This window comes from Leucoraja erinacea, chromosome 2, assembly GCF_028641065.1.
Source record: "Leucoraja erinacea ecotype New England chromosome 2, Leri_hhj_1, whole genome shotgun sequence".
Classification (NCBI taxonomy): Eukaryota; Metazoa; Chordata; class Chondrichthyes; order Rajiformes; family Rajidae; genus Leucoraja; species Leucoraja erinaceus.
The window spans coordinates 3695742-3716117 of NC_073378.1; the positions used below are offsets into that span (position 1 = coordinate 3695742).

The window sequence follows — 20376 nt, forward strand, 5'->3', positions numbered from 1 at the left end:
TCAAAAGGCATTTGAGCCTACAACATATATACGGTAATGATGATATCTTGAACTAAAGTAATTTATCATTTATTTTGTAGCACGTCGTTTTTCACAAAGAAAAATATTAGATGAGTCAGTTTCATTTGTTCAATTGAAAAAGACAGCTGTGAAAAGAAATAAGGAATGTGGCCCTTTACTACAAGTTATCCCCAAGGATTTGGATGATGAAGATCAACTAAAGTATGAAACAAATTATTTACATATATTAATAGAGTTTGATCACAAAGTCACAGAAACATTGTATGAATATAGTGAATGGGAGATCTGTCTTTTTAAAGTTTACTCTGTTCCTCCCAAACCAAACACCAGCAAATGACTATGGTGAAGCTGTCTACATTCTACTGTTCAGTCAGCTGCTAAGGTGGTTGCTGTCCCTGGAGGAAGGTGAGTGAGGAGGTAAAGTAAGAGGTGGTTGCAAGGGAAACTACCTCGGGAAAGATGGTGGGGGTGGGAAGGAATTTGTGAACCCTGATCTTCCCCTAGTGACTTTAGCAGCCCTTACAGGTGAGACAGAGGTGCACCTGCACCTCCTCTAATCTCACCTACTGCATTTGGAACTGCCAATGTGGCCTGCTTTACATCGGTGAAACCAAGCGTAGACTAGGCAAACATTTTGCCAAACACTTTGCTCGGCCTGTCAAAGCCAGCTGGATCTCCTGGTTGCTAACCATTTTAATTTACTTTCCATTTCCCATACCACTCTTTCTGTTCTGGATCTCCTCCATTACCAGAGTGAGGCCGTATGCAAACTGGAGGAACAACACCTCATATTCTATGGTAGGAACATTGAATTCTCCAATTTTAGGTAACAGCCCCCCCTCTCTCTTCCATATGCCCTAATCTCCCCATCACCCCTTCCCAACCCCCCCCCCCCCCCCCCCCCCACTCTTTCCTATGCCCCTCCCTCACTTGATTTTAGTTTAGAAATACCAACGATTTCCCATACACTAGTTCTATCCTACACACTAGGGACAGAAGCCAATTAATCTACAAACCTGCACGTCTTTGTAATGTGGGAGGAAACCACACTCTACTGCGGTGCCATTGTGCTGTGGTATGTGCATCCATTTCTTCCCACCCCATATTCCTTCCAATGTCTCCTTCCAATATTCCTTTGGTTTTACATTCACTGCTCTCCTTTTCTGTCACCCTTTTGTCTCCTTTTCATCTTTACCCTTTGTCCACCCATCTGTTAATTAACCATCTCTCACCTGTGTCCACCTGTCACTTGCACAGTTTTGTTCTGTTACTACCTCTTTTCCAGCTGTAATATCTCTAATACAATCAGTCTGAAGAAGAGTCCCGACATGAAACTTCACCAATCCATTTTTTCCAGCGATGCTGCCTGACCCGCAGCGTTAATCCGAGACTTTGCGATAAAAAACACTTTTGCTAATGCTGTTTGTGGAGGCCCAGATATGAGCTACTAAATCTCTTCTGAAACTATACAATTTGTCCACGAGTCTAATACCATAATTATTCTAACAAAATACATTCAATATGGAAGAATACCAATTCATCAACTGAAGGTGTGCAATATTTGAGATATATTTAAGAGCCTTATCTAGCTCTCTCTTGAAAGTATCCAGAGAATCGGCCTCCACTACCCTCTGAGGCAGAGAGTTCCACAGACTCACAACTCTGTGAAAAAAGCGTTTTCTCGTCTGCGTTCTAAATGGCTTACCCCTTATTCTTAAACTGTGGCCCCTGGTTCTGGACTCCCCCAACATTGAGAACACGTTTCCTGCATCTAGCGTGTCCAAACCCGTCACAATCTTATATGTTTCAATAAGAAACCCTCTCATCCTTCTAAACTCCATGTGTACAAGCCCAGCCGCTCCATTCTCTCAGCATATGACAGTCCCGCCATCCCGGGAATTAACCTTGTAAACCTACGTTACACTCCCGCAATAGCAAGAATGTCCTTCCTCAAATTAGGGGACCAAAACTGCACACAATACTCCAGGTGTGGTCTCACTAGGGCTTTGTACAACTGCAGAAGGACCTCTTTGCTCCTATACTCGACTCCTCTTGTTATAAAGGCCAACATCACTGCCTGCTGTACCTGCATGCTTACTTTCATAGACTGATGAACAAGGACCCCCAGATCCTGTTGTACTTCCCCTTTTCCCAACTTGGGCCATTTAGATAGTAATCTACCTTCCTGTTTTTGCTACCAAAGTGGATAACATCACATTTATCCACATTGAACTTCATCTGCCATGCATCTGCCCACTCCCCCAACCTGTCCAAGTCACACTGCATTTTCATAGCATCCTCCTCACAGTTCACACTGCCACCCAGCTTTGTGTCATCTGAAAATTTGTAATGTTACAAATCATTGATGTACAGGTGCACAACCTTTTATCCGAAGTTCCAAATAACGAAAACCTCCGAATAGCGACATTTTTTCAGTCCTTGAAGAAAGGTCCTTGAAAACGTTCACCGAGGGCGGCCCGCAGAGGTGACAGCGGAACCTCCGGTTGGTCCTCGAAGAAAGGGGAACTAAATCCCCATTCATAAAAGAGAAGGTGAGGGTATATTGCGCGGGAGGGTTAATAATTGACAATATGCTGCTGCCTGCCAGCTGAGTTAAAAAGTTCCCACGGTAGACTCTCGATACACAGTGTATCGTGAGTCTTGCATGAGAACTTTTTAACTCAGCGGGCAGGCAGCAGCAAATTGTCGCTCCCTTAAGTTTCACCCCACCTACACCCCTCTGCTTCCCGGCCATGTGTGTGACCCCTTCCCTCCCCTCTCCAGCTCCCCGCCCATTGCACCGGCGCGGGAGTTTTGCACTGTCTTCATGTCGGAGCTAGTGCCAATCACCGGAGACGTCAGGACCAACGGGACTCCGGCCCCCAGGCCCACTGCAAGCACGGAGATCCCAGAGACCCACAGCCAGTAGCAGCCCAGCCCCGCTCCAACTCCAGAGGAACACGCTCTCTGCTGTCCCCGTAGGGACAGAAGCTGATGGTGTGCAAGGTGCGTCTTGGTCTTGAGGTTGCGGATGAGGGGGCGCAGCTCGGGCTGTGACGTCTCCGGCCACCCCCCTGTACAGGAGCTGAGACTGGTAACTGTGGGGTTGTTTGCAGTTGCAGAGGGAGGGGGCAAGGGTGGTACAGTTCCCAGTCTCAGCTCCAGTCCAGAGGGGTGACCGGAGACGTCAGGACCAACGGGACACCGACTGCAAGCACGGAGATCCCAGAGACTCACAGCCAGCAGCAACTCTAGCCCAGCCCCGCTCCAACTCCAGAGGAACCCGGGTTGCGGATGAGGGGGCGCAGCTCGGGCTGTGGGCGAACTGCCACTTGTCGCTGTAGCGGCGCATCGGGGAGCGGGTTGCTGTTGGTCCTGACGTCTCCGGCCATCCCCCTGGACAGGAGCTGAGAGACGTCAGGACCACCAGAAGCCGCTCCCCGATGCGCCGCTACAGCGACAAGTGGCAGTTCGCCCACAGCCCGAGCTGCGCCCCCTCATCGGGACACCGACCCCCAGGCCCACTGCAAGCACGGAGATCGCAGAGACTCACAGCCAGCAACAACTCTAGCCCAGCCACGCTCCAACTCCAGAGGAACCCGGGTTGCGGATGAGGGGGCGCAGCTCGGGCTGTGGGCGAACTGCCACTTGTCGCCGTAGCGGCCCATCGGGGAGCGGATTCCTCTGGAGTTGGAGGGACAGGGAGACACAGCGGCTTTTGAGAATGGTGGGCAATCACTTCCAAAGTTCTGCCCACACAGTCAGTACACCTCTCCTACACTTGTCTCCCGCACTAAGATTATCTCGCAGAGAATGATCCCAGCCTAACCCTCCCTATTCTCTCCTATTCTGCAAGAAAAAACTACATTGAAGACTCAAACTCGCGATCGAGTAACTGCCGGGATCGAGGCGCAAACTTGCGACCTTGCGGATATGAGCCGAGTACTCTACCACTGAGCCAGCCGTTAAAATCTACGCTAAAAATCTTCCATTCCGAAAGCCGAAAAATTCTGAATTACGAAAAGTGTCTGGTCCCAAGGCTTTCGGATAAAAGGTTGTGCACCTGTATATTGTAAATTGCTCCGATCCCAGCACTGAGCCTTGCGGTATCCCACTAGTCATTGCCTGCCATTCTGAAAGGGACATGTTAATTCCTACTCTTTGTTTCCTGTCTGCCAACCAATATTCTATCCATGTCAGCACTCTACCCCCAATAGCATGTGCCCTAATTTTGCCCACTAATCTCCTATGTGGGACCGTTATCTTTGCTGACTTCCATACTATTAACATCCTGAATAGAAACTCGGCAAGACTAGCCATATAAGTACAAGAGCATGTTAAAAATCGGTTATTTAGTGGGATCAGACTTATCTCCTCACATCCAAAAGCATTTCCAATATATAAGGCGCAAGCCAGGAGCGTAACTTTTGCCTGGAAGGGTGCAGCTCCAATAACTGTCAAGAAACACAACTGCTTTCTGGACAGGCATCTTCAACATTCATTTCCTCCTAATACCTGTAAGCAATGTGCACCATTTATGAAATACACTTGCATTACTCACCTAAATTATTCCACTGGAATATTCCAAATCTATAACCTCTACTTCCAAGGTGGATAAAGGCCGCAAATGTATAGGAACACCAACAACTTCTGGTTCCCCACAGAGTATTACACCATCCTGATGTGGAAATAAATAAACATCCTTCATCGTCAGTGGTCTAAATTCTGAATCTCTTTCCTCAAAATCATTGTGGGAGTACTTTCACCAGAAGGACAAGTGTTTCAAGAAGGGAGCCTACCAACAACGTTTCCAAAGCAGTTGGAGATGGGCAATAAATTCTGGCTCTGCCAGTGATGTCCAGATGCTGGAAAAAGAGGGAAAAAAATACAAAATGGTCAAATAAATACTCTGGGTGCAGATCTTGAAAGTAGACAACGTGTGCTGCTTATCCTTATCTACCTTTCCCCCAGTATTTGTAGATTCTCTTCAACCCTTCTATCTAAGATGAGTAAAATTTAAACTAAATTCTGGACTTTTCCCTGATTAGACTCTATTAACAGAACATTATTCAATTAATGATTGAATGATACTTTATTGTCACGTGTACCTTGCTGCAGTGAAATTCTTTTTTTTTGCATACAATCTGGTAAAATACAGCAGACTTCACCTTGGCAGTACACAAAGAATTGCCACGTTTCTGGCGCTGAAAAAGTCACAAAGAATTTAATTGAACTGTCTTATCTTCTTGCAGCGGCGAACCAAAATTGCCACAGCACGTTCTCGAAAGCCCCCCCCCCCCCCCCCCCCCCCCCCCCCCCCCCCCCCCCCCCCCCCCCCCCCCCCCCCCCCCCCCCCCCCCCCCCCCCCCCCCCCCCCCCCCCCCCCCCCCCCCCCCCCCACCCCGCCCCCCCCCACCCCCCACCCCCCCCCCCCCCCCCCCCCCCCCCCCCCCATCAGTTCTCGACAGCCCCCTGCTGGGTCCCCCTCCTCGCTCTTGGCCATTTAGGGATTGCTATATCTTAACTGAATTGGTGTGCAAGTGGCACCAACCGACTGTTAACCACATTAATTTTTTTCTTATTTTTATAAAGCAACATATTTACCAGAAGAAGAGAACATGTAATTGAAAAGTTGGGAATGATTTACACTCTATTGCGTGGAGTTGTCAACATGAAATGCAAGGATCTCAAACGTTTTGTAAGTCTTAAGTTTTGTGTTTTTGTACACACTGCAGAATATATAGTACAGAAAAGGAGAAGAACATTAATCTGTTTTTTTTGGTTACAAATGCAAGTACCTTTACCTCACTGTATTTGTGCATTGTGACAATAAACTCAACTTGAATTGTGTATTAAGTTTTATGTTGCTTTGAGGCCCATCTTCAAGATAAAGGACGGAGACAGCACTTTGTGTCATTGTTCTCTTTTACTAGCACAGTGTTCTACAGGCTTCTTATTCTGCAACAGTTATCACTATTTAGATCACATGACTTAACTATGTCATGCACTTAATTTGCCCAGTTTCAATTGTAACAATATAACATCTCCCCTTCTTAAAAAAATGTTTACATTTATAACAATCAGTGTAAAACACAACAGTTGTAAGACATAACAGTTCTGTTCGTTCAATTCTGTGTATCAGTTTTGCTTTGTTTACTCTGCCTTTATTTGTAATCTGGATCACAGTATCTGTCTGGTGATTTTATGTTCTTTCTGGTTCTTGTAGATTTGGTATTAATGTCAGCTCGTGTTCTTCTTCTTTCAACTCATTTGTCTCGACATCTGATGATATTACAGATTGTGTGTTTTGTGGCGATATTAGTGTTGTACTTCATGTTGTTGATGTAGCAGTAGATGTGGTGGGTATTGATGGTATTGATGGCAAACTTTTCTGGTTCACCAGATCAGGCGTTGGTCGGATGTGACCCCTGTTTCTTCTTAACTGCGTCCCAGTCTCGGCGTCTCAAATACGTATGATCTGGGAGTCTCAGCTTGCCCCACAACTTTTGCAGGTGTCCATATTTTCAGAACAGGATCCTGGACATGAACGTGTTTGCCTCTCAGCAGTTCAGGCAATGTTCTGGCATATCTGTTGAAATACTGACTTCCTTCAGTTTGAGCATCAGTCCGTTGTTGTTATGGAGGAGGTATTTTGCTTGGCAGGGTTATTTTATACTTTCTGCCATTCAGTAGCTCTGCTGGTAACTTCATGTCAGCTCTCAGTGGTGTTGCTCTGAGGGACAACAAGGCAAGATTGGGATCTTCCTTTGTCTCTCGGCATTTTCTTCATTGTTTGGACCTGTCTTTTTATGAACCCGTCCCCTCGGATAGTGCAGTGATGAAGTGGTGATGACGAACCCGTATTTTTCTGCTAACTCCTTGAATTCTTTCAAGACAAACTGGGTCCCATTATCACAAATCACCTTCTGAGGTATCCCTTGCTCAGCAAACGGGATCCGTATTTCTGTAGACATTGATGATGCCCTCAGGTCTTTCATCTTTCTGATGAATGGAAATTTTGAATAGTAGCATGCTACAATCAGGTTCCATTCTTGGTTATAGGTGAACAAATTCATACCCAAGGTGTGCCATGGCCTTGGTGGAGTCTCACTGGGTATAATTTCTTCTTTCTGTTGTGTGTTCCTATATTTTTGGCATACAGCACATTCAGACAGCATATTTTCTACTTCTTTGCAAATGTTCACCCAGACAGCAGATTTTTGCCCTCAGTTTGCATTTTTCCATTCCCATGTGGCCATCATGGATTGTCTGGATAAGTTCTTGCTGCATTGAGTTTGGCACAATGATTCTTGAACCAGCTAGCAATATACCATCTTCTACAGAGATATCATCTTATTTCTGAATGGACTTGTTTGATTTACTCATGCTATCCTTGAATCACTTGTTGAGTGAGGAGCTGCAACTCCTCATCTCTGCGGATCTCATCTCTGCGGGTCTCATCTCTCGTCTCTTCGGGTCTCATCTCTGCGGGTCTCATCTCTGCGGGTCTCATCTCTGATCTGGCTCGGCTTTTAGGAATCACATTTACAACGAGATGGATTTTGACATCAAGATCTTCCATCTTTTGCTTCTCATATGGTGATAGGCGAGATAAAGCAACCATAGTTCCTTTTCCTGGTTTGTACTTCAGGGTGAAATCATAGTTCTGAAGCCTCAAGAGGAGTCTTTGAAGTCTGGCTTGTGCTGACCATAGATTATTTTTGTTGATCTGTTCCAGCAGACGATGGTCAATCTCAATTTCAAATTTCCTTCCGTACAAGTAGGTGTGAAACTTTTCACATCCGTAGACCACAGCCAGGAGTTCCCTTTCGATATTGCTGTATCTTGTTTTGGCTGGTGTTAGAGCTTTCGAACCGGATGCAATTTGTAGAGCAGCACCTACTCCCTTCTGAGATGCGTCTACTTGTAGGGTGAAAGGTTTTCCTCTAGTGCAGCAGTGCAGCGTTGTCTCACTTGTGATCAATTGTTTGAGTCTGTTGAAATCTTGTTCATGGGAGGTAGTCCATTGGAAATCAACATCCTCTTTTAACATCTCTAAAATTAGCTGTGTGGTCTGCAGGTTTGGGGATGATGGAGCCCATGTATTTTTTTAGAGATACAGTGCGGAACCAGGCCCTTTTGACCCACCGGGTCCGCGCCGCCCAATGATCCCCGCACATTAACACTATCCTATACCCACTAGGGACAAATTTTACATTTACCAAGCCACTTAACCTACATACCTGTACGTCTTTGGAGTGTGGGAGGAAACCGAAGATCTCGGAGAAAACCGACACAGGTCAAGGGGAGAACGTACAAACGCCGTACAGGATCGAACCTGCATCTCCAGCGCTGTATTCGCTGTAAGGCAGCAACACCACCGCTGCGCACCGTGCTGCCCAACAGATTGTATTAGTCCTAGAGAGCTCCAGAGTTCTTTCTTGTCAGTTGGTGCCTTCATTTCACTAATGACCCTCACCTTATCCTCACTTGGTTTTATTCCCTCTGTGGTATAATTCAAACCAAAGAATTGACATTCTGATATTTTAACGATGCACTTCTCAGAATTCAATTTTATGTCAGACCTTCTGGTTTTCTCCATTGCCTCATGGAGGTTGTTGTCAAGGACTTTGTCATCTTGTCCAAAGACTTGGATCTCATCCACTATTCCAACTGCTCCTGATAGGTTTTGTCTATTTTCTGTTGGAAGACATCATGGCTTACTCGAAGACCAAAAGGAAGGTGTGGAATCGGTATCTTCCAAAAGGAGTATTGAAAGTAGTGAGCTCTTCGTCAATGTTAATATTCCAATATCCATTCCTTGTATTCAACTTGGTGAACACCTTGGCTCGAGCAAATGAAGGAGTTTTTTCTGCAAGTGTTGGTGTAGGGTAATCTTCTTCTTGCGAATGAAACATAAACCAAAGGAATAGTTAGATCTCAAGCCGGGTGTAGAGTAGCCAGGTTGTTGTCTCTGCGTCAATGTCTGCCAGGCCCTGAGCTCCATTTGGTGGGTGGTAGAGCGGGCACCCAGAGATGACATGGTTGGCTGACATGGTAGGGTAATGATCTCTATTTAAGGCTATGTTAACATCACGAGGATCAAGGCATTGGCCTTTTCCTTCACTACGATGGTTGACCTCCAACGGACCAAGTCTGTTGGTTTGTTAACTTTGACAATAATTCCTTTCTTTTCCATTGTCTCCAACTAAATTTTGAGTTTATATTTCAGTTCGAGTGTAATTCTGCGTGCAGGTTGTATATCTGGTTTCACTGCTGGATCTAGAGTAATGTGGTACTCATAGTCCTCAAAGCAACTGATGGTGTCATCAAAGCAATCTGGATACATTGCCATGAGATCACACTTGTTTCAATAGACAATAGGTGCAGGAGTAGGCCATTTGGCCCTTCTAGCCAGCACCATCATTCACTGTGATCTTGGCTGATCATCCACAGTACCGTGTTCCTGCCTTTTCCCCATATCCCTTGACTCTGCTATCTTTAAGAGCTCTATCCAACTCTCTCTTGAAAGCATACAAAGAATTAGCCTCCACTGCCTTCTGAGGCAGATAATTCCACAGATTCACAACTCTCTGTGTGAAAATGTTTTTCCTCATCTCCATTCGCAATGGCTTAACTGTTATTCTTAAACTGTGGCCCCTGGTTCTGGACTCCTCCAACATCGGGAACATGTTTCCTGTATCTAGCGTGTCCAAACCCTTAACAATCTTATATGTTTCAATAAGATACCCTCTCATCCTTCTAAATTCCAGAGTATACAAGCCCAGCAGGTAGGTCGCTCACTAAGAGGTGTGTTCTCTTTAATTCGGGGAGCAGAGAGTGAGCATAAAATTTAATTCTGAGAAGTACCAGTGATCTCACAGTGCAGGAATATAAAGTTTAAGTCCTGGCAGGCTTGCAGTCCCAGGAATGCTGGCCCATCTGCATCAGTCACAAAGAAGGTACAGTTCACTTACTTGTCATGAATGCAAATGATCACAATCATTCCTAGGTGCCTTATGTTTGTACCTCTATAAACATTTAGGATTGTTTTGTTCTTGTGTGGAGCATCTAGACTTGGCATCCCTCTCTTGTCGACTTAGTCAGGATACACCTGTCTGAAGATGTGGAGAGCCAAGATGTTGTTTTGTGCACCGGTATCCAGCTTGTATCTCAAGTTGATCTTCATATAGTTCCTCAGAATGCAGACTTCTATAAAAATAGCTTTACGCTTATACTTATCATCCAGGTTATGAATTTGAATGACCCCTACGTATAGCTGAATTAATTCCTCTTCATATTGTTCTTGTGAGTGCCCATTTTACTCTTTCTTCATTTGCTGTGATTTGTATCCAGCTCTGCAGACTGACTACCAGTGGTTCTGTTTTCCACATTTCCTATAAGTGGTTCTAACGGCTGGGAGGTTTTATCACTGAACACGTGATCTGTCACAATTCCTGCATATTTTTGGTTTTGTTTTGGTTGGGGGTTGGGACATCTTCTCAGACCTTGTATGTTTGGATCTATACTGTGTATATGCCTTCACTGCATCTACTTTCCTGCCTGTAAGACACATTAGAGACAATTGCTTGTTTGTTGCACTATGTCCTCGTGCTACATCAATGGCATCTTGGAGAATCAATTGCTCATCCCTTCCTACGAGAGATTTCTGGACCTCTGTGGAATGTACCCCATATGAATTGGTCAAGTAGTCTGTCATTTATCTCTTGCGGATCTGTGAACTTACATTTCGATGCAATGTTCTTCATCTTTGTGAGATAGTCATCCACAGATTCATCACATTGCAGCTACATTTGCGTGAGCCTATGAAAAGTGTAGCGATGTACGTGATGGTTGGTCTTCATTCAAGGTGTCTCAAACTTATTAGGCTGTGGACCGAGGAGCTTTTTCATTCAAGTTCGTGACCCAACTCACGAAACTACCTGACTTTTTAACAAATTGTGTAAAATTATTACATAAATCATACCTGAAACTCGTCAAGACCAAAACCTGCATATTTTTTTTAAATATGAGGAAAACCTCAAATTTTCCGAGTAGTAATTGCCCAATCAATGCATGTTTGACATTGAGGTCGGGCGCAAATTGACCAATCCCGCGCTTTGCTTTATGGTCGCTAGGCAGCGAGGACCCTGGGAGCCTACGGCTGCCTCCTAATTACATCAAAACAATAACGTTTCCAAGGAATAAAGGTAATGCTCACCTTGCTGATAATTTTGTTTTTCAATTGATTTATCTGTATGAAGTTACTAGACTAAGTGGGAACCATTGGGTCCCATGTTCACACGGGAGTCCCCCGATGTAATATTCCACCTCTCCACCAATTCCAATATTGGTGGGCAGTGGGGGGGCTTTCTGGTATAGGTTCTTGGGGTGGCAGCTCAGTCCCTCAAGCCTGATGTGCTGGCAGCTCACTCACGGCTGGTGGGCTGGCAGTTGACTCATGGCTATTCATATAACCATATAACAACTAACAATTACAGCACGGAAACAGGCCATTTCGGCCCTACAAGTCCGTGCCGAACAACTTTTTTTCCCCTTAGTCCCACCTGCCTGCACTCATACCATAACCCTCCATTCCCTTCTCATCCATATGCCTATCCAATTTATTTTTAAATGATACCAACGAACCTGCCTCCACCACTTCCACTGGAAGCTCATTCCACCCCGCTACCACTCTCTGAGTAAAGAAGTTCCCCATCATGTTACCCCTAAACGTCTGTCCCTTAATTCTGAAGTCATGTCCTCTCGTTTGAATCTTCCCTATTCTCAAAGGGAAAAGCTTGTCCACATCAACTCTGTCTATCCCTCTCATCATTTTAAAGACCTCTATCAAGTCCCCCCCTTAACCTTCTGCGCTCTAAAGACCTAACTTATTCAACCTATCTCTGTAACTTTGTTGTTGAAACCCAGGCAACATTCTAGTAAATCTCCTCTGTACTCTCTCTAATTTGTTGACATCCTTCCTATAATTGGGCGACCAAAATTGTACACCATACACCAGATTTGGTCTCACCAATGCCTTGTACAATTTTAACATTACATCCCAGCTTCTATACTCAATGCTCTGATTTATAAAGGCTAGCATACCAAAAGCTTTCTTTACCACCCTATCTATATGAGATTCCACCTTCAAGGAACTATGCACAGTTATTCCCAGATCCCTCTCTTCAACTGTATTATTCAATTCCCTACCATTTACCATGTACGTCCTATTTTGATTTGTCCTGCCAAGGTGTAGCACCTCACATTTATCAGCATTAAACTCCATCTGCCATCTTTCAGCCCATTCTTCCAAATGGCCTAAATCACTCTGTAGACTTTGGAAATTCTCTTCATTATCCACAACACCCCCTATCTTGGTATCATCTGCATACTTACAAATCCAATTTACCACCCCTTCATCTAGATCATTGAAGTACATGACAAACAACAAAGGACCAAACACAGATCCCCGAGGCACCCCACTAGTCACCTGCCTCCAACCCGACAAACAGCCATCCACCATTACCCTCTGGCTTCTCCCATTCAGCCACTGTTGAATCTATCTTGCTATTCCGGCATTTATACCCAACAGTTTAACCATCTTAACCAACCTTCCATGAGGAATCTTGTCAAAGGCCTTACTAAAGTCCATATAGACAACATCCACTGCTTTACCCTCGTCAATTTCCCTAGTAACCTCTTCAAAAAATTCAAGAAGATTAGTCAATCATGACCTTCCAGGCACAAATCCATGTTGACTGTTCCTAATCAGATCCCGTTTATCCAGATGCTTATATATATTATCTCTAAGTATCTTTTTCATTAATTTGCCCACCACTGAAGTCAAACTAACAGGTCTGTAATTGCTAGGTTTACTCTTAGAACCCTTTTTAAACAATGGAACAACATGCGCAGTACGCCAATCCTCGGGGACTATTCCCGTTTCTAATGACATTTGAAATATTTCTGTCATAGCCCCGGCTATTTCTACACTAACTTCCCTCAATGTTCTAGGGAATATCCTGTCAGGACCTGGAGACTTATCCACTTTTATATTTTTCAAAAGTGTCAGTACTTCTTTTACTTTGAAACTCATAGTATCCATAGCTATCCCCTCAAACTGAAACTCATAGTATCCATTGAGTATAGAAGTTGGGATGTAATGTTAAAATTGTACAAGGCATTGGTGAGGCCAATTCTGGAGTATGGTGTACAATTTTGGTCGCCTAATTATAGGAAGGATGTCAACAAAATAGAGAGAGTACAGAGGAGATTTACTAGAATGTTGCCTGGGTTTCAGCAACTAAGTTACAGAGAAAGGTTGAACAAGTTAGGGCTTTATTCTTTGGAGCGCAGAAGGTTAAGGGGGGACTTGATAGAGGTTTTTAAAATGATGAGAGGGATAGACAGAGTTGACGTGGAAAAGCTTTTCCCACTGAGAGTAGGGAAGATTCAAACAAGGGGACATGACATGAGAATTAAGGGACTGAAGTTTAGGGGTAACATGAGGGGGAACTTCTTTACTCAGAGAATGGTGGTTGTGTGGAATGAGCTTCCAGTGAAGGTGGTGGAGGCAGGTTCATTTTTATCATTTAATAATAAATTGGATAGTTATATGGATGGGAAGGGAATGGAGTGTTATGGTCTGAGCGCAGGTATATGGGACTAGGGGAGATTATGTGTTCGGCACGGACTAGAAGGGTCGAGATGGCCTGTTTCCGTGCTGTAATTGTTATATGGTTATATACTCTACTCATTTCCCTTACCTCACATAATTCAATATCCTTCTACTTGGTGAATACCGAAGAAAAGAAATTGTTCAATATCTCCCCCATTTCTTTTGGCTCTGCAGATAGCTGCCCACTCTGTCTCTCCAATGGACCAATTTTATCCCTCGTTATCCTTTTGCTATTAATATAGCTGTAGAAACCCTTTGGATTTACTTTCACCTTACTTGCCAAAGCAACCTCATATCTTCTTTTAGCTTTTCTAATTTATTTCGTAAGATTCTTTTTACATTCCTTATACTCCTCAAGCACCTCATTTACTTCATGCTGCCTATAATTATTGTAGATCTCCCTCTTTTTCCGAACAAGATGTCCAATTTCCCTTGAAAACCAGGGTTCTTTCCAATTTTTACTTTCCTTTCAACCGAACAGGAACATAAAGATTCTGTACTCTTAAAATTTCCCCTTTAAATGTCCTCCATTTCTCTTCTACATCTTTCCCATAAAACAAAATGTCCCAGTTCACTCCTTTTAAATCATCTTGCATCTCATCAAAGTTAGCCTTTCTCCAATCAAAAATCTCAACCCTAGGTCCAGTTCTGACCTTCTCCATAATTATATTGAAACTAATGGTATTGTGATCACTGGACCCAAAGTGCTCCCCAACGCATACCTCCGCCACCTGTCCCGTCTCATTTCCTAACAGGAGGTCCAGCACTGCCCCTCCTCTAGTAGGTACCTCTATGTATTGCTGCAATAAACTATCCTGCACACATTTTACAAACTCCAAACCATCCAGCCCATTTACAGAATGTGTTTCCCAGTCTATGTGTGGAAAGTTGAAATCTCCCACAATCACTGCCTTGTGCTTACTACTAATATCTGCTATCTCCTTACATATTTGCTCTTCCAATTCTCGTTCCCCATTTGGTGGTCTATAATATACCCCTATAAGTGTTGCTACATCTTTCCCACTTCTCAGTTCCACCCAAATAGCCTCCCTAGATGAGCCCTCCAATCTATCCTGCCAAAGCACTGCTGTAATATCTTCCCTGACTAGCAATGCAACACCTCCACCTCTTGCCCCTCCAATTCTATCACACTTGAAGCAGCGAAATCCTGGAATATTTAGTTTCCAATCACAGCCCTCTTGCAACCACGTTTCACTGATCGCCACAACAATATACTTCCAGGTGTCTATCCAGACTCTAAGCTCATCCACCTTTCTTACAACGCTCCTAGCTTTAAAATATGCACATTTAAGAAACCCCCCGTCTCTTCTCTGTTTATTTCCTCTTTTTTTTTCTCCTCTTGTGTCCGAGTGCTTCCCTTTTCTGCTTCCTGTCTCCCATTCTGTCTACTAGCTTTCTCTATTTGAGTCCCTCGCCCCAACCATTCTAGTTTAAAGTCTTTTCAGTTGCCTTTGCAAATTTCCCCGCCAGGATATTGGTCCCCCTCGGGTTCAAGTGCAACCCACCCTTTCTGTACAGGTCCCACCTTCCCCAAAAGAAGTCCCAATGATCCAGAAACTTGAATCCCTGCCCTCTGCACCAGTCTTTCAGCCACGCATTTATCCTCCACCTCGCTCCATTCCTACTCTCACTGTCGCGTGGTACAGGCAGTAATCCTGAGATTGTTACCTTTTTGGTCCTTTTCCTTAACTCTCCTCCCAACTCCCTAAATCCTTGAGATTCCATTTCAAACAGGGTGCAAGGCCACCAAATTCAAATCCATTTTCCTACCATTTCAAGCAGGGTGCAAGGCCAGCAAATTCAAGTGCAGTTTCTCACCATTTTGAGCAGGGTGCAAGGCCACCGAATTCAAGTGCAGTTTCATACCACTTCAAGCTGGATCCAAGGCCACCGAATTCAAGTGCAGTTTCATACCACTTCAAGCTGGATCCAAGGCCACCAAATTCAAGTGCAGTTTCATACCACTTTCAGCAGGGTGCAAGGCCACCAAATTCAAATGCAGCTTCATACCATTTCATGCAGGGGGAGACCACCATAAAACCACACAAAACACCAAACTCACAGTTCAGTAGACATTCAGTGTGTTCAGTTGATTCACAGCTCAGACAGTCGTGACCTCTCCCTCCCCCATCATGCAGAGACTGAGCCACACCCACACTTCCGGGTTTTATAACCCCTCCCCCTCCCACCAGAAAAGGTGTGGCCTTCATGGCGTGATTGACAGGAGAGAGATTCTCAACATTTTTGAAACACTAATAACACTTTTATTTTTAATTGATGGGAAGAATTCTCTGCACCTGCTGAGCGGAGGGGGACTGAGTAAGATGGCCAAAAATCACAGCCGTAAGTGGTAGCGTTTTATCTAAAATCAATATACAGTGCAAACAGGAAGTAAGTGCATTTGCAGTAGTGCCTTTCAACTTCAAGCCAAAGCACCCAAGCCACCATTTGCAGCAAGTAGTGCCTTTCAACTTCAAGCCAAAGCACCCGCCACCATTTGCAGTAAGTAGTGCCTTTCAACTTAAAGCCAAAGCACCCAAGCCACAATTTGCAGTAAGTAGTGCCTTTCAACTTCAAGCCAAAGCACCCAAGCCACCATTTGCAGCAAGTAGTGCCTTTCAACTTCAAGCCAAAGCACCCGCCACCATTTGCAGTAAGTAGTGCCTTTCAACTTAAAGCCAAAGCACCCAAGCCACCATTTGCAGTAAGTAGTGCCTTTCAACTTCAAGCCCGGCTCCCCGGTGAGAGGAGGTCTTACCTGGAGCTGTGAGTATAAAAACAGCGCGGGGCTTGCTTCTACAGAGGCCCGGGGAGCCGTTGGCGAGAGGAGGTCTTACCTGGAGCTGTGAGTATAAAAACAGCGCGGGGCTTGCTTCTACAGAGGCCCGGGGAGCCGTTGGCGAGAGGAGGTCTTACCTGGAGCTGTGAGTATAAAAACAGCGCTGGGCTTGCTTCTACAGAGGCCCGGGGAGCCGTGGGTGCGAGGAGGATTTACCTGGAGCTGTGAGTATAAAAACAGCGTGGGGTTTGCTTCTACAGAGGCCCGGGGAGCCGTTGGTGAGAGGTGGAGTTACTTGGAGCTGTGAGTATAAAAACAGCGCGGGGTTTGCTTCTACAGAGGCCCGGGGAGCCGTTGGTGAGAGGAGGAGTTACCTGGAGCTGTGAGTATAAAAACAGCGCGGGGCTTGCTTCTACAGAGGCCCGGGGAGCCGTTGGTGAGAGGTGGAGTTACCTGGAGCTGTGAGTATAAAAACAGCGCGGGGTTTGCTTCTACAGCGGCACGGGGAGCCGTTGGTGAGAGGTGGAGTTACCTGGAGCTGTGAGTTACCCAAATCTGCAACGTTCCATCTCACTTCCAGAGAAAGATTCTGATTCTGGTGGAAGCCTCTGATTGGTGGAAGAGGACCAGCAGAAGCAGCTGATTGGCTTGGCTTGTATTGTATTTGCATTGTAATTGTAAGGCTTTATTGTATTTGGATAAGGGAAACAATGAAGGCCAGGGCAGTTTACTGTTCTGGATGTCAGATGTGGGAGGTCATGGAGTCGGAGTGCTCTCCAGACGTCCACATCTGCGCAAGGTGCGTCGAGATGGAGCTCCTAAGGGACCGTGTCAGGAACCTGGAACAGCAACTCGATGACCTCTGTCTGCTCAGGGAGAGCGAGGAGGTCATAGAAAGGAGTTACAGGGAGGTGGTCACTCCAAGACCACGGGAGACAGAAAACTGGGTCACAGTTAGGAAGGGCAACGGGCAGAGGCAGGGACTGGTGAGTACCCCGGTGGCTGTACACCTTAGAAATAAGTACTCATGCTTGAGTAAGGGTGGGGGAGACAGCCTACCTGGGGGCAGCGACAGCGACCGGGTCTCTGGCACAAAGACCGGTCCGGTTGCTCAGAAGGGTAAGGAAAAGAAGGGGAGGGCAATTGTAATAGGGGACTCTATAGTCAGGGGGTCGGATAGGCGATTCTGTGGATGCAGACAGGAGTCCCGGATGGTAGTTTGCCTCCCTGGTGCCAGGGTTAGGGATGTGTCTGAACGTGTCCAAGAAATCCTAAAATGGGAGGGAGAGGAGCCTGAGGTTGTGGTGCATATAGGTACCAACGACATAGGTAAAAAAAGAGAAGAGGTTCTGAAAAAGAATTTAGGGAGTTAGGTAGAGAGTTAAGGAGAAGGACTGGAAAGGTAACAATCTCAGGATTACTGCCTGTGCCACGCGACAGTGAGAGTAGGAATGGAGTGAGGTGGAGGATAAATGCGTGGATGAGGGACTGGTGCAGTGGGTATGGATTCAAGTTTCTGGATCATTGGGACCTCTTTTGGGGAAGGTGCGACCTGTACAAAAAGGACGGGTTGCACTTGAACTCAAGGGGGACCAATATCCTGGCGGGGAGATTTGCAAAGGCTACTGGGGAGACTTTAAACTAGTATGGTTGGGGGGAGGGACTCAAAGCTAGCAGTCAGTGTGTGAAGCAGGGGGCAGAGAATGGTAGCACTCTGACCCAAAATGTAGGGGAGAGAGAAGAAAAAGAAAATAATCAGAGAATAAGAGAGGGTGGGTTTCTTAAATGTGTATATTTTAATGCTAGGAGCATTGTAAGAAAAGTGGATGAACTTAGAGCCTGGATTGACACCTGGAAGTATGATGTTGTGGCGATCAGTGAAACATGGTTGCAGGAGGGCTGTGATTGGAAATTAAATATTCCAGGATTTCGTTGCTTCAGGTGTGATAGAATTGGAGGGGCAAGAGGTGGAGGTGTTGCATTGCTTATCAGGGAAGATATTACAGCAGTGCTTTGGCAGGATAGATTAGAGGGCTCGTCTAGGGAGGCTATTTGGGTGGAACTGAGAAATGGGAAAGGGGTAGCAACACTTATAGGGGTGTATTATAGACCGCCAAATGGGGAGCGAGAATTGGAAGAGCAAATATGTAAGGAGATTGCAGATATTAGTAGTAAGCACAAGGTAGTGATTGTGGGAGATTTCAATTTTCCACACATAGACTGGGAAACACATTCTGTAAATGGGCTGGATGGGTTGGAGTTTGTAAAATGTGTGCAGGATAGTTTTTTGCAACAATACATAGAAGTACCTACTAGAGAAGGGGCGGTACTGGACCTCCTGTTAGGAAATGAGATGGGTCAGGTGGCAGAGGTATGCGTTGGGGAACAGTTCGGGTCCAGTGATCACAATACCATTAGTTTCAATATAATTATGGAGAGGGACAAAACTGGACCTAGGGTTGAGATTTTTGATTGGAGAAAGGCTAACTTTGAGGAGATGCGAAAGGATTTAAAAGGAGTAAATTGGGACAGTTTGTTTTATGGGAAAGATGTGGAAGAGAAATGGAGTACATTTAAAGGTGAAATTTTAAGAGTACAGAATCTTTATGTCCCTGTTCGGTTGAAAGGAAATCATAAAAATTGTAAAGAGCCATGGTTTTCAAGGGAAATTGGACACGGTTCGGAAAAAGAGGGAGATCTACAATAATTATAGGCAGCATGGAGTAAATGAGGTGCTTGAGGAGTATAAAGAATGTAAAAAGAATCTTAAGAAAGAAATTAGAAAAGCTAAAAGAAGATATGAGGTTGCTTTGGCAAGTAAGGTAAAAGTAAATCCGAAGGGTTTCTACCGCTATATTAATAGCAAAAGGATAACGAGGGATAAAATTGGTCCATTAGAGAGTCAGAGTGGACAACTATCTGCAGAACCAAAAGAGATGGGGGAGATATTGAACAGTTTCTTTTCTTCGGTATTCACCAAGGAGAAGGATATTGAATTATGTGAGGTAAGGGAAACAAGTAGATTAGCTATGGAAACTATGAGGATCAAAGAAGAGGAAGTACTGACACTTTTGAGAAATATAAAAGTGGATAAGTCTCCAGGTCCGGACAGGATATTCCCTAGGACATTGAGGGAAGTTAGTGTAGAAATAGCAGGGGCTATGGCAGAAATATTTCAAATGTCATTAGAAACGGGAATAGTGCCGGAGGATTGGCGTACTGCGCATGTTGTTCCATTGTTTAAAAAGGGGTCTAAGAGCAAACCTAGCAATTATAGACCTGTTAGTTTGACGTCAGTGGTGGGCAAATTAATGGAAAGAATACTTAGAGATAATATATATAAGCATCTGGATAAACAGGGTCTGATTAGGAACAGTCAACATGGATTTGTGCCTGGAAGGTCTTGTTTAACTAATCTTCTTGAATTTTTTGAAGATGTTACACGGGAAATTGATGTGGGTAACGCAGTGGATGTTGTGTATATGGACTTCAGTAAGGCCTTTGACAAGGTTCCTCATGGAAGGTTGGTTAAGAAGGTTCAATGGTTGGGTATTAATGGTGGAGTAGCAAGATGGATTCAACAGTGGCTGAATGGGAGATGCCAGAGAGTAATGGTGGATGGTTGTTTGTCAGGTTGGAGGCCAGTGACGAGTGGGGTGCCACAGGGATCTGTGTTGGGTCCACTGTTGTTTGTCATGTACATCAATGATCTGGATGATGGTGTGGTAAATTGGATTAGTAAGTATGCAGATGATACTAAGATAGGTGGGTTTGCGGGTAATGAAGTAGAGTTTCAAAGTCTACAGAGAGATTTATGTCAGTTGGAAGAGTGGGCTGAAAGATGGCAGATGGAGTTTAATGCTGATAAGTGTGA

At 44.9% G+C, this 20376-nt stretch overlaps 1 protein-coding gene across 2 annotated transcripts in view; it reads left to right on the forward strand.

Annotated features, from left to right (window-relative positions):
* The first annotated feature begins 59 nt into the window (after positions 1 to 59).
* The window catches only part of LOC129706580 (uncharacterized), a 108095-nt gene continuing 87778 nt past the window's right edge, over positions 60 to 20376 (forward strand). The window contains exons 1-2 of one of the 2 annotated variants that reach the window (XM_055650933.1): positions 60 to 222; positions 5614 to 5719. In XM_055650933.1, the coding sequence (XP_055506908.1) occupies positions 5660 to 5719 (60 nt within the window). In that variant the 5' untranslated portion in view covers positions 60 to 222; positions 5614 to 5659. The remainder of the gene's footprint in view (positions 223 to 5613; positions 5720 to 20376) is intronic. The other variant, XM_055650932.1, reaches the window with a different exon arrangement.